The sequence below is a fragment of the Oryzias melastigma genome, linkage group LG17 (assembly GCF_002922805.2).
Source record: "Oryzias melastigma strain HK-1 linkage group LG17, ASM292280v2, whole genome shotgun sequence".
In the NCBI taxonomy this organism is placed as follows: Eukaryota; Metazoa; Chordata; class Actinopteri; order Beloniformes; family Adrianichthyidae; genus Oryzias; species Oryzias melastigma.
In genome coordinates this window covers 22086491-22101583 of record NC_050528.1, presented here as the reverse complement: position 1 = coordinate 22101583, position 15093 = coordinate 22086491, and the positions used below count along the sequence as shown (strand labels likewise).

At 36.9% G+C, this 15093-nt stretch overlaps 1 protein-coding gene across 3 annotated transcripts in view; it reads right to left on the bottom strand.

Annotated features, from left to right (window-relative positions):
* Window positions 1–328: 328 nt before the first annotated feature.
* slc6a9 (solute carrier family 6 member 9) overlaps window positions 329–15093 on the bottom strand; it is a 95428-nt gene continuing 80663 nt past the window's right edge. For all 3 annotated transcript variants that reach the window (XM_024273822.2, XM_024273821.2, XM_024273820.2), the window contains 6 exons: window positions 14135–14372; window positions 13450–13584; window positions 12057–12156; window positions 9573–9673; window positions 8202–8372; window positions 329–5812 (listed from right to left, as the gene is read on the bottom strand). In XM_024273822.2, the coding sequence (XP_024129590.1) occupies window positions 5570–5812; window positions 8202–8372; window positions 9573–9673; window positions 12057–12156; window positions 13450–13584; window positions 14135–14372 (988 nt within the window). In that variant the 3' untranslated portion in view covers window positions 329–5569. The remainder of the gene's footprint in view (window positions 5813–8201; window positions 8373–9572; window positions 9674–12056; window positions 12157–13449; window positions 13585–14134; window positions 14373–15093) is intronic.

Here is a 15093-nt window from a genome sequence, read left to right as displayed (position 1 = left end):
GAATAAAATAAAAGGCAGAAACCGATTATTTTAAAATAAAATTTCTAGAAAATTTCAATTCAAAAAATGAAATATTTTATCAAAAATGTGCAATGTGCTGATTATAGTATATAAGGTGATGTACTTATCAATGAGTGCTTTTATTTTTGTGTTTGTTTTCTGTGCTTCTGAAGCTCTGCAGACCCTTTTCTCCTGGGATTCTGTATTACTCCATCTTGTGGCTGAACAGGGAACTGCACTTCTAACAAAATATGTCAATGAGTGCAAATTTAGTTTTAAATGCTTCAGTGTTTAAAAGGTTGTGCTTATTTGATGTTTTTTTTTTAAAAAACTTATACAAGAAGATCACATTTTTCTGTCCACTACGGGAAAAATAAGGATAAGTCTGATAAAAGCAAGTTCAGATATGAGTTCAGATATCTCAAGATTTTAATCTTAGTTCTTCTCTTTGATTTATTTTGGGTTGTTCATTAAATTAAGTTTATAGAATAAATTGTTACTTACATACATGTGATCCCACAACTGATTTCTATGGCCTTATAGTTGGTGCTTCTTTAACAGCAAATTATAGTTTTAGGATTTTGTCAAAGCATCTGATTGCCTCATCAGGCATGATGGAATTTTGAGCAATAGCTATACAGCTACAGTCAGCTTAAATGCATAAAATCAGGTTTAAAAAAAAAAAAAAAAGTTTAAAATTGAACTTAAGATGTAATGGGTCTACTACTTATCTGGTGCATTTTGAGGTAAAGAAGGTGCACCGTAGCTGAATATTCAGTCATAAATTATAGTTTAAGCTTATTTTTACGTGTGGCAAACGAGGTTGGGAGGTATTGCGAATATGCTAACGTGGCTAACAATTAGCGGTTTCAGGCTTTGTTTTTATTTAACCTCTTGCTAATGAAGTTGGGAGTTAGCATAGTAACTTTAGTTTTAGTGGTATTTGGGTTTTATTTAAAAAATGCATTTGGATTTTATAGAGGATACGCTAACACAGCTAGCATGTAGCATTCTCAGACTTCGTCTCTTTTTTATGCATTACTAACAAGGTTGGGAGCTATCATAGTCAGCGTAACGTTTGTTTTAGCTGTATCAGTCTGGTTTTTTTTACGTGTATTAAGCAAAATTGGGGGTTTCAAGTAATGTGAAAACGCTAACGCAGCTAGCGTTAGTGTGCTACAAACACCTTTTAGAGTTACTGTAAATGCAGATAATAAAGAACGACTGACAAACTTATCTCTAACTTTTTTTTCTGGCTTACTGCCAGTAATAGTTCTGTGCGCATTATCTATGACATAAATTTGAAAACAGACTTTGGTGCCTTATAATCGCCCTATAGTGCGGAAATTACGGTAATTTATTTCAGGAGTAGTGGTGTAGCTGTAAGCGGCTAAAGCAGTTTAGCATGATAGCATGTCCAGAAGTTAAAGTACAGAGTGGTATCTGTAGGTTGTAATTTTTGATGTTAGATATAAATTTCTAAATATTTAAATCACCTCTGCTATATTTTTTACAATGAAAGACACAAAATTATATTTTTAGAAGTGGGATAAATTGGTATCTTTATAGTAGCAGCAGTGCAGCTAGCATGTGGAGGTTAGCCGTGTACCACGTGTCAAAGGATCTTACTATTATTTCACTATTTGCATATTAAACCAGTCAGCGTTTTCACCCCAAAACATAATTCTCCAAATTAAAAAAAATACAATAAATTAACATTACATGCTAAATTAAGTGCTTTGAGTCTATTTTACCTAACAGATATCTGAGCTGTGCTTTACTCAAACTTAAACCTATGTGACATAGCCGGACATGAAGGTGAATTTGCAGCATTAGCATTATGTCTACGGTTTTTGTGCTCAATTCTGCTGTGCAAGACGTTGCTCTTAACTACAGAAGTACCCTATTTGATAGAAAAACTCTGTGTATTAGATTCAAATGTTCTAAGTGCTCTTACAAGTTTCTTGGTCCTGCTTTTATGACACCATGAACCAAATCTGCACCACATTTAAATACATACTCTTGGGAAACCAAACCCAGTTGTTATACAAGGCTTTGGTACACAATAGGTTAAAAAATGGAATGCATTCACGTCACCTCTTGGGTTTTAGGGCAGATTTCAAGCCATTATTTCCCAGCTATGACAACAGTATGCAAGTTGAAAAACCATATCCTTTTTTTAAAAAAAAAAAAAATGTCTGTTCTTGTTTGTGCTGTAAAATCAAGCGAATGGGCTGCTTTGTTTGTGTGCATCAAGCCACCTAGTGGTTACTAGGTAAACTGCACTTGGAACCAGTAACTTTCTAATAGTAATGCCCTCCAACAAAAAACAACAAGAAATCAAGTCACAGATGAGGAATTGTAAACAGTTAATTCTATAGATTTACTTTTTATACAAAATAAACATCCTATTTTTAATATTATTTACTATCGTACTTTACAATAAGAGGTAAAAAGGAAACGTCTACTGAGAGAAGAATAATAAGCAGCTATGTTTAAAACTACAAGTTTTTTTTTTTTCCACGTTTTCTTCTGGAAACGAGCAGCATCCCTCTGCCGTCTGTCTCTCCGTCGGTGACAACTTGGCTCAGAGCTTAAATCGAGTGTTTCTTTATGCATTACAGGTTCCTGACGGTAACAGGATGTCTGACACACACGTAACCAGAAACATTTCAGTTGGATGCCTGAACCCGCCGGAGACACCAACAATGAACACAGACTGTCCTTCATAAACACCTTAAGATACATTTTAGTCAACAGAAACAAACAATGCCTGGAAGACTTAAGAAGAAATGGCCTTCTGTGTAAGGTGAGTTGCATCCACCTGCTTTGGGCGGCGTTTCTCAACAGCCAGTAAAGTCAGGTGGTTTCAGGTGTTGGCACAGTTTCCACAGGCAACGAACCACAAAGTGTACCTTCACTTGGACCCTGAGAAATGGACAGTGGGACCTTTTCTGGAAAATACGTATATACTGTATTTTTCGGAGTATAAGATGTGTTTTTTTTTGCATAGTTTTGGGCGGGGATACGACTTATATGTGATAGCAACAACCACTAGAGGGCACTGTAGGTGTTCAAATCCATTTTTGCTACTGACAGAAATGTAGAAGAAGAAGTTCGGTTCAGTATTATGCTACAGAAACATAGGGCAAGCGTCTAGTGTTTTTTTAGCTCCTGGGCTATGTTCAAATTCCCTCCCACTGCCTAGCTATAAACAATATACTATCTAGAGTATTTTACAAAGTACAATCCTAATAAGTACGAGAAGTTAACAAAAACTATTTATGGATCCATTGTTTTCCAATGATGAAAACTTAGGATGGTTTATTAAAAAAAACATGAATGAAAATACTTTTTTTTTTTCACCAAAAAATTGTTCAAACGCAATGCATTGTGGTCTATATTCTCCAATCTAGTGAGCATCGATACACACTGCTTTTTCGCAGAGTTTTTTGGGGTACTATATTTGTGATCTTTAGATTTGGACACTATACAGATCATTATGTAGTGGGTTGTCAAGGAATTTGGACACATCGTGGTGTTCACACTAGACAAACAGGGATGGGCTTCTTCTTCTTCCACTATTTACTAGCACAAATTCACCACCTACAGATGGTGGCGTTTAGTGTGAGATGTCGAAGTTTCGCAAATCTTTCTTCAGCCTTTTTCTTTTATAGTTCCATTCCAACATATGAAGGACTTGCTGTTGTATAATTCGTCATTATCCATACGTCACTAGTAAATCCAAGTCCCTGATGGGTCAAAGTTCAACCTGGACTACAAAACCTGGATGTTTTGTACATACATCCCAAAAACGGTGGTAGAAACTTGCGTACCTATGTGTGAAGAAGAGAGTTTTAAACGCAGAATCCCGAAACTCAGATTTACACGCATTTACATGGACTTCTCATTAGAAGTGTCCGATTGAACGCGCGTTGTCAGGGGCGATCCAATTATACAGTCATCTGAGTAAAACTTGATATATTGGAATCCTCTGATGTTTCATGAGGCTACATATAGTTATGGTAGTGTCGCGTACATATAGTCCAGGGGTCTGCAACCTTTAACAGTAAAAGAGCCATTTGGGCTCGTTTTCTACAGATCAAACTTTGTAGGAGCCACAAAGTCTTATTTTGATACAGCTGTCTGTTTATTACAATGTATTTTTCCATAATAAATATGAATTATGTTTCTTCTGTGGCATGAATAAAAACAGATATATAAAAAAGAAACTTGCATTTTCTCATCATGTGTAATTATTTTGTACGTTTGACAGAAGCTCATATGATTTCCTTTCAAAATAAAAGACATCTTGTGCCAGACAGGATTAATTACAGCGTAGCTCTGAACAGATTAAGATATATGTGCTTTAAACTAATAAAGAATCAGAGTTTCTACCAAAGTTTTCTTTAGTTTGGAAATCTGGAGGAAGCAAAGAACAAACAAGACCTCTTCAAGTCATCAGGGATGTAAAAACCTTAAAATAGTTTATTTTCAAGGTGCACTTCACCCATACATTTATAAACTTATCTTATCCTAATTATGTAAATGCTAATTTATTAACCCTTACTTGAAAAAAGGAGGTTGCAGACCTCTAATATAGTCATTCTGTTATTATGATTTGGCTTTCAAAATAAAATGTCTGTTCTTGTTTTCATATTTTGTTAAATAAATGTGTTCCAAAATTTTGACGTTTTTAGGATTTTTTTTCTTTGTTATGGATTCTTTGGCTGTTGCGACTCCAGAGTGACTTATAGTCCGAAAAATACAGTATATATAAAAGAAGTTCAATGAAATCCATGGAGTCCCGCCTCCCTCGCCAGGCTCTCAGAGCAACTTAAAGGTAACTATTGGAGGACGTGTCCTCAGCCTTTAGTGGCACATTTCAAGGATGTTGTGCTTTGTAAAACTTTCTTTTTTCATATAAAGAAAAAGCAGCATAAAAACAGGCTAAGTTTGAAGCTGAGATCAGCTTGTGTTTGAGGTCACCGTGTGCTGTGAGAGCGGGACTTGGCGTACCCATGTTTGGCCACACAATGAGGCTTTTTTTCTTTTTTAGCATCATCAGGCCCAGAAATGGATGGTAGATATTCGACCCTCTTCCAAAACAGCCTCCGAACCACAACTCATCCAGCTGTCCAGTCACTGCCGCTACCAAGTTAGCCGTCACGGAGGCGGCCGTCTGACTAGAGGAGAACCGTGCAGCTTCTACTGCTGATGGAGATGGCATTTACAAGTTTATCAAAAAAAAAAAAAGGAAAGGAAAAACAAACTGCATTATTAAATTATTATGTGGTCACTCACGCACACACACAAACACACCAATGTGTTTTTTGGATTCCTTTCTTTTTTTTTTTTTTTCTTCGTTTATCTAGAGACAACACGCAGACAGATAGAAGAGATTAGGATAGATATAATAAGCCCTTACAATATGTAAAGGTCTCCAGCGAATGGGATCTCCCCCACAGCGGGCTGTGGGAAAGCGGGATGGAGAAGAAGGATGGAAACGGGAGGGAGGAGAAGGTAGGGGCGGCGGCCCGGGTAGTGTTGATGCGGAGACGCGGCGCGTCTATGCGCTGGGGTTGGGGTTGTTGTGTGTGTTGGTGGAGCCGTTGCTTCCCTGGATGGTGAGGCTGATCTCCTCCTTCTTCTCTTTCTCCTCCTCCTTCTGCTCTTCCTTCAGTTCCTCCTTCTCCTTGAAGGGGCGCGCCTCCGCGGTCTCTTCGGAGGCCATGGGCGCGTAGCGGCCCGTCCTGTGCTCCCGCAGGGCCGGACCCCACTTTGGATGCGCCTGGCACGCGGCCTTCAACCTCTGCGGGGAAAAAAGGAACAAAGTTTGTGATGTTTCACTGATAGAAACGTTTTATGAACACGCTTTATATTACAGGAGATAAATCTGAACTGGGACGCTGGTAGTCGAGCTCTGATATTATGATCTCCTATTGAGTGAGTGGGAAAACATAATAAAAATAATCTGATCAGACTCGGGTTTATTGGTTTAGCTCAAGGTCAGTGTATTCGGTGCTCAGAAAAATACAGCAAACCCCTAAAGTAACATGAGAACTCTTAACTCAGCCAAGTAATAAAGAAACTGAAGCTTAGAAAATACTAAATAAAATGTGTTTGGTAGAGATGCTACTACTGTCTGATCCATCTTAAAATAACATTAAAGTATAAGTGAGATTTAAAGACCCACTCTGAAAAATCATGTTTTAACATGATGCATTTTTAACACAATGAAGCTTAAAATTACATTTCTGAGTGAATCATCGTGAATACGGAGCAGACAAAAAAATTCTGCTCGACAAAGATAAAGTGGGCGGGGCCACAAGCTTCCTGCTCCGCTCCAATCTGATTAGGAGTGTTTATTGGCAAAGTCTGGCCTGTCCTCCAGGTTTTTATACAGTACCGGTTCCAACTTGGCCCAGATTTTTGGTTCAGCACTAGAGCTGTTAAATGATCACATTAGTGGCAATTAATTAATTAGAAACATTTTAGTAAGTTGTTTTATCCCACTCATATTTAAGACAAATATAAATATAAAATAAATTATTAGAACTTCATTCCCGTTTCGAAGTTAGTTTTTTTTAACTAGAGTCGACTGTTTAATTTGAGGTGCGTCGCGTTGCCACGGTAACAGCCAGGGTGATTTGGCTAAAAGCAGCATAAATATTGTTAAAAGATTGCTGGGAATAATTTAACAACAGATCAAAAGATGAGTGGGACTTTAAATCAGAATGCTGTCCCATAAATGCTATTGTTTGGTGACAAACCTGAAATTATAAAGACTTTTTAGCGATTCTTTCTCAAAAACTAAATCTGATTTTAGTAGATATATCTATTGTAGGGTAAGGTGGTGGTAGGAAAATGGTTTGGGCTTCATTTTTCTTTTTTTTTCAAAATCCAGATAAAGTGATCTTAAGGAGATTGTGAAAATGTGAAACCTCCTGTCTAGTTTGGTATAGAGTGTTCCCTCCTTTATCGCAAAATTGTGTTCTAAAAATAACCTGCGATACGTAAAAAATAAGAACATATTACAGATGTTTTAAGGCAATAAAATATCTTCCTACATACTTCATACACTTTTCTCAGGCAGACATGAATATTTTGACACTTTTTTAAAAGACTCCCAGAGTTCAAAACTTTATCGACAAATAAGTCTAGTATTGTAGAATGTAAACAAAGATTTGGTGGTGATCAAATATTTATACATAGATTTGTCAAACTGAACACAGTGTACAGAAAGCATGGCCAAGAGGAACTGTTTGACAAAGTCAACAGCCAATCAGGACGCAGAAATAATATAATTTTTTTCTGAAAAGCAATAAAAAAGATATGTACAACCATAAAAAGTAAAGTCTAACCGAACATTGAAATCAATAAAAGTTTTGTAAAACCATTGAATTACAGGAACATTTCCTTTTTTTTTTAAACAAAGGCTTTTTTTGATGTGAAATAAAAAAATATATATATTTTTGACTGAAATTAAGAGGAGCTGGAGGAAGTGGCCGGGGAGAGGGAAGTCTGGGCATCTTTGCTCAGACTGCTGCCCCCGCGACCCGGTCCCGGATGAAGCGGAAGAAGATGGATGGATGGATGGATGGATGAAATTAAAATTGCCCAAATGGACTGTTTAGGGAATTTTCAAATAGTTTGTTTCCTTTTTGAACTCAGAACCAATAGTGTGTAAAAAAGAGGTCTTACTAAAACTGGCAGATAAAAATAAATGTGTTCTCTGCATCCAAAAACCTAAGGACGCCACAAGCATTTAATTACCTGTTGCAAAAAAATATCAAAAAGTCTGATATGGATAATAAAAATGAAAAGAGAAGTACGCTATTATTTCAAGATGAGATTAAAAATCAGCAAAGAATTATTTATTTTTTAGGAAGCTGAATTTTACAAAGTGAATTAACGTTTCACTTTTTTACCTAAAAAAATGTTTAAGAATATTAACAAATAAAAATACTGACCACAAACAAAACACTAAAATTAATGCAGAAAAGATTCATTTTTCTCTCTCTTTCTTTTTACCATCAGTTTTACTCCATGAAAAAAGAAAACACTGAAGTTTGTTCCTAACAGGGGCGTGCTCAACATCAGTTTAACCTCAGATCCCCAGATCGCCTCATTGCATCAAAATAAGTATTAAAAAAAAGTAAGGCTTCCAGTTTTCTCTAGCGTTCCCTCAGAAACGTTACCTCTCTGAAAGTGGCTCCTGGGGACCTTGAGATCTTGAAGAGGCCGTAGATGGGTATGCAGACCACGGAGGACAGCGCCATGGCAAAGCCGATGGCCAGGGACCAGCCAGGGTACACGTAGTCGTTGTAGGTGATGGGCTTGTACTGGATCACCGTGAAGATCAGGATGAACTACAGAGAGAGAGACGGTCGCTGCAGCTTCACGGCATTCTGGGATGTGGTTGATATGTCATCAATGCATCTTTCATGTGCAAAAGCAGCTTTAATGAAACCATTAAAAAGGTATATATATTAAACACATGGTGATTAACCACAACAAATATGAGAGTGTCTACATTTTTGAATTTGTCTGTTTCTTGCGCCGAAAAATGATACATCGCTGGTAAATGCGTGAAAAGTCAGTTTGACATACGTGGAACGGTCTTGAAAAGCCACAACTTTGCGAATTCATCCAACAAAAATCATTGCGTAAAGTTTACGTAATAATTGTGTATAAACTACGGCGCAGGACGTCTGATCTCCTCAAACTGGACGCCGCAGACGCAGGACTCATGTTCCACGTGAACGCAAAGTCACGGCAAAGACCGTTGACCTGAAGTTGTTTACCCGCTATCCTACTAGCTCACAACTCCAGTCTAAAAAAAATGCAATAAAAATGGCGACCAATATCTGAGTCATCCAGTCAGAAAGCTTTGAGGCAGATGCCAGCTCAGACGGGGAAACCGAAGACAAACATGGTTCAAGTTGTCTACTGTTGATGGTGGTTGTAGCTTCACAAATATAATTTGACTAAAGGCATACTCAGAAATGCAATTTTAAGCTTAATTTTCTGTATATTTGTCCTCCATCATCATAAAAATGCCACAAAAACATGTCAAAATACCAAAAACAACATTTTAAAATCTATAAACGTTTTTAAATTGTTTAAATTTTCACCTTTACAGACAGCTGTAACACAACTAACAGACGCTCTGCATCTGAGCTAAAGCACCAACATTCCAGACCAATAATCCACAACAATGAACTTCTGGGTAGTGGACTTTAGCCGTCTGTGTGGGAAACGCAGCTCACAGAAGCTGCATGCGTCTATTTCCCACTAAGAAAGATTTTTTCTTGGAGGGATTTCGGACTACAAACAGAACCAACAGGGTACGGAGATTAGCAGCAGCTCAAATGTGGGTCAGGTCCCAAACAACTGGACAACAACACGGAAAAGTTGAGAAAATTCCTGCAGAAAGACGGCTAAGCCTTTGCAGCAAAGTGAGGTGGTCCAGCAGACGCGTTCCTGTAAACCTGTGTGGAGCTGTGACGGTAAACTCCACCCCGATCTCACATTAGCAGGTGTGTGTTTGTGGCGGTGCGTTCTCTTACAGTGATGATGACGGGGGAGATGAATCTCCAGCAGACTTTGAAGAACAGTGGAGGAGGGAAGCCGAGCATCATCTCAACATCCTTGAAGTAGTTCCTGTGGCCTGAAAGAGGACAGTGTCATCTGCAAACGTTCATACCAAACTAGATTATCTTTGGCAAAACAGGAAAATAAAACAAAGCAAATAGAGGCAAAAATGATTATAGGTTTTCTTTTTACCAAATACATCCTGAAGAGACGTATTTCTATTTAGTGTGCATTATCTTGGATTCCTGGATTTTTTTTACCTTTCTTTTATATTTTTTGTCTTTTTTAAGGCTCCAGAAGTTATGGCAACTCATCTTTATATAATTTTAGAAAACAATGGTTTAAATAAATTAAAATAGGCAACTAAATGGCTTAACTCCCAGCTTTTTTCATGTATTAATGATACGGTCACAAATACAAATGCCACCACGTCACTGCCATCAACAGAATCTTTAAGATTTCATGGCGCTGCATGATTTTTAAAAAAAATTGATATAAATGTAGACTGCAGTAGTCAAGTGGCCGTCAGGCGTGAGGAATGGTCCATTTTTTATATACCCCTGGGCTACTGGGGGCTGGCGGCACTTGAATGGACAGCTGTTGTCTGGAGACATCTACATATCGTTAATTGACGACAAATTGAATGAAAAACTTGCATTTAGGTTTCCACATTGTGGCATTTTGGGATTTGTTGAAAGGGTTTTCTGAGGTTGGTATAAAAAGGAAGTGCCAGATACCGTAAATGATCATTTGTCAAAATGCATTTTTTTCACTTTTTCCTTTTCTCGTAATGAGAATTATTTTAAATAATTTTTATTAGTTATTTTTAGTAATTATTAATTGTAAATTTTACAGAAATTTGAGCAACTCACTCGGAGGTACAAGGAAGCGAAAACACATTAGTGCACAAAATGAAGGTAATTACTGTAAAAAAGATAAAAAAAAGATAATAATTAAATATATTAAAAAGATAAATAAAAAAAAAAAAAAATTAAAAATCCTGATGAGGGTAGAGAGTGTGTGTAAGTCTACGCTCACACCGCCAACGTCAACCTAATTTCACTTTCAATGAAGTCTATGTAAACCCATGTTCAAAACTCGCCTTCTACGACCCTTTTTGAGCTCTACATACATGACGCGCGGCTAATGAACACGTGCTGAAACTTACAACAGGTTCAACTTTGACCAATCAGGGACCAGGATTTGATAGTGTTGTATGGATGGAATCTCTTCACACAGAAGTACCAGCTGTTTAAAAATCGATCACGGAGGAGAAATGAATAATTGCGGTTTTGGAAATTTATGACACCAAATCTTTTGCATATCAGAATAGAACTGTGAAAGGAAAAGCCTGCAGCAAGATTTGTGGGATTTGCACTGGGTTAGTAAACAGTAGAAAAAAAAGAAGAAGAAGCTCCTCCCTGCTCGTCCAATGTGAACATCATGAAATTAAGGCAAATTCAAGAACGGGCATTTAGCACAATCTTGATCCCGCTTCACATTACTGGTTTGTTGTAGCTTTGGATATTTTTTTCTAAATAGTTTTTATAATTCAGAATCTATCAGGCTTGTTTTTCTTTCCAGAACTCCCAGTTTACATGACAAACTTAGTTTGCACTGTTGTTTACCACTAAAAAAACAGCAGAAGAAAAAAACATTTTTATTTATTTTTCAAATTATTATTAATTTAATTTTTTTAAATCTACCTTTACTAATAATTCATCATGTTATCTTTGACAAAAAATAATTTTCATTGCAGTGACTCTGATTTTAATGATTAAAATTTGTGTAACTTCGTCTTACTGTAATTTGCCTTTAAACCCTTATCTGTCATTACAATCAGGAACATAAAAGAGACAATTAGATTTTTTTCCACAAAACTACATTAGAATGAAATATTATTACTATTCAAACAAAAAATAATAAAATTGGTGATTTAAAAAAAAAGATTTTTAATGTATTTCTTCTGCTTATTTACCTAATAATTGTCCTTTATGCGTAAATTATCTTTTTCATCATTCAAATTCTCTCTGAGTTTACAAAGAAAAAGGACGAATCCCTGATCAGGATGTTTGAACCCCAGAGTTCAGACTGAATTTCCTGCAGCTCCTTATGTATCTTGTGCTAAAAGCTCAGGCAAAAGTAGTTTGGCATCATCAATTATAATGCGATGTGCAGTTCTGGTATAATCGGTGCAGAGAGCAGAATTCAAACATAATGAGAGTCAAGTCAGGGTCACACTGACACAGGTTTGACATGGAAAAAGAAAGTGTTAAAAGCTTTGCAAATGGAGCATAATTAAAATCCTTTACAATAAAGAAAAATCTATAATTACATTTTAAATCTTTATTTAAAACCTGTAGTTGTAACAGTCCCTCCGTTTTGTTTTATGTTTTTTATTTAGTTTTTTATATGGAGTTGAAAACCATGACAGATGTTCAGGCTTTGCTTCTCCTTACCATAAATATACATGATGCAGATGCACATGATGCAGGAGATGATGACCAGGGAGAAACTGGCAGCATAGTTGTCCATCAGCAGCAGCCAGTAGATTCCAGCCTGCACACAAAAATAATAGGCTTCTTAGTGAGAGAACAAGCTGGTTATGTTCTACAGCTGTGGTCTCCAACCCAGTCAGGCTGTGGGACAGCTGATATTGGGCCGCAGAGGCAAATAAACCCACTTCTGAAGGAAGTTTATTTTGAAAAACTACAGAATTCTCCCAATTCTTGGTGCAGTTTCTTGGACACATGTCAAAATCTACTACTTTCTTAAAGTGACTGCGCCGACTGCTAAATTGAAACAACCAAGCTAGCAAAGTTAACAAAATACAAACATATTTGATAAGTTTTGAAAAAGCCAGTAAGGAAACGCAAGAGTCTTTGACTTCAAAATAAAAGAAAGCTGGATTTAACAAAGAAAAAAGTAAAAATCTTTACTGGAAATATGATTTTTTTTTTTTACACAAACCATAATATTAAGGCATTATATTCCTCACTTGGCTGTCTAATGTTACAAGGATGCTGCTAATACAGTTTTTCAAAAGATAAATTCACATTTATCATTATTACATTTGGAAAATTCCAGTTTTAGTGATCATTTTTGCACTGATCCGTTGCACCTTAAAAGTAGCCTGGGGACACGATACGTATCCTGATACGTGTCTCACGATATTTGCAATATATTTAAAGACTGTACCAGAACAATTTTTCACTTTTTTTTTAAGAGTGTAACTTAAAAAAAACTCTACCTAAATATTAATACGCCTCTCATTGTAATTAAATGGTCAAATTAATTTTATTTAATGATTATGATATGAAGCACTGCAACTGTGTGCTGATACGGCAGCAATGTGGCACAGAGTTTTGGTTTGGTACCCATCCCAAGTAATAGTAATAAATGTCTCATAAGAACAAAAACTGAATCTTTAACACAATCTGGTTCTTGCTAGATCTTGCTTTTGTTTTGGTCGCGGTGTAAAGCTGCTCTAAGAGGCTCAGCGTGCTGCCAGCTAGTATACCAGGGTTTAAAGGGAAACAAAAGTTAGATGCGGAAGGATGCTCATAAATAATAATTAAATATTGTCTTGTCTGCATTTTAAATTGATACAAGTAACGCCAAACGAAATATCGCGATATATCAGCAAATCGATTTCCTCCTACACCCCTACTCAAAAGTCAGACGAGGCGGAATTTTTTAGCTTCAGCTTTGAAAGTTTTAGATTAAAGGGAAATCTCTACCCAATTTTTCATACAGCCGGTCTGTGAACACTGTGTCTGACATCAAGTAAGTCTACGAAGTGAAAAAGGTTTTGGACCTCTGATCTACAGGATGTTCACGTGTTGGACTTGCCTGTGTTGTCAGAGGCACCCCCAGCAGGAAACCAGCAACGGCCACAGAGAGCGTGACCACAGTCTTGTTTCGGATGATCCAGTCGGTGCCGATCTCATCCACGATGGCCGTTACCAGGGTCTCCAACAGACAGAACTGTGGAAGCGGAGAGGAAAACCGGAGTAGAACACAACTACAAACATTAAAACAAGCAAAAGAAGTTCTTTAAAGAGCCACTCTGATAAAAATTGTGTTTCTGGTGTTTTTAACATGGTCTTGTGGTACGTTTATCTTAATAAAGGACATACGGGAAGAAAATCAACCTTAAAATTGCATTTTTTGAGTATTTCTTTGTTCAAATCGTTGTGAATCAGAAGCAGATGAACACATTCTGCTTGACAAAGACCATATCTGTGATTGAAAAAATAAAATTGATAGGTCCTTTCATTGGAAAAGGGAAGAGGGGGCGGGATAGCTCCACGCCAGTAGTCCAACCCTTAACTCAGAGGTGGATTTCTAATGACCTACTGCCGCACTGCAGAAACTATGTCCTAGAAAATGACAGGTTTTTAGATTTTGGCTAAAGACAGCATAATCTTTACAAAAAGACCACTGATAACGCTTTTACAATAGATCAAAAGATGATCAGAGTGGGACTTTGAAAGATTTGTCCAGCTTTGAAATCTATGTTGGAACATATCATTACCTGAGTTCCCAGTCCCAAAAGGATGAGCATGAAAAAGAACAACAGGGACCAGAGTGGAGAAATGGGCAGCAGGGTGAGCGCTTCGGGGTAAGCCACAAAAGCCAGACCGGGACCGTGGTCGGCCACCTCAGACACGGGGACGTTCAGGTGGTGCGCCATGAAGCCCAGGATGGAGAAGATGACAAAGCCGGCATACACACTGGTCGCACAGTTAGTTATGCTGATGATGATGCTGTCTCTGTATGAAGAAAACAAAAGAAAAAAAAACAGGTTTCACTTTTGGTAATCCGCTAGACAGGAAACTGGGGGAAGTTGGCAGGAAGAACAAAACAGACTGGCGATATTGTGACGAGCACATAAACAAAACAGACACAGATGAGGTTAGTGCCCAGCCTTTTTGTAGTTCTTTGCTTTTGTTGCTCCTAAAAATATTAGATTGAGCAACCCCAAAAAAATATTAGCATAAAAAACAAGAAAAAATAAATTGGCACAAAAAAATGAGCGTGAAAAAAATTAGCGTATAGAATACGAAAAAGAAATTGCGCAAAAAACAAAAAAGAAAATAGCATTAAAAAACACGGCAAAAAACTACATGAAAAAAGAATTAACACGAAAAGAATGAAAAAAATTAGCATAAAAAAGCGCGGAAAATATTAGCATAAAAAACGCAAAAAAAAAAATTTGCATGAAAAACACGGCAAAAAAAAATAGCACGAAAAATAAGAAAAAAAATTAGCATGAAAAACATGAAACAAAAATTGCACAAAAATCATGTCTAAAAAAACTAGCACAAAAAACACCAAAAACGTTAGCATGAAAAACACTCAAAAACACTTTTTTTGAGTGTTTTTTAAATTACATATAATACCTATTCATAACAGAGCTTTCTGCTTTAGATAATCTCAAAAGTTTTACTCTGCTAAATCCTCTAAGACATAAACCATAAGTAGAAGAAAACC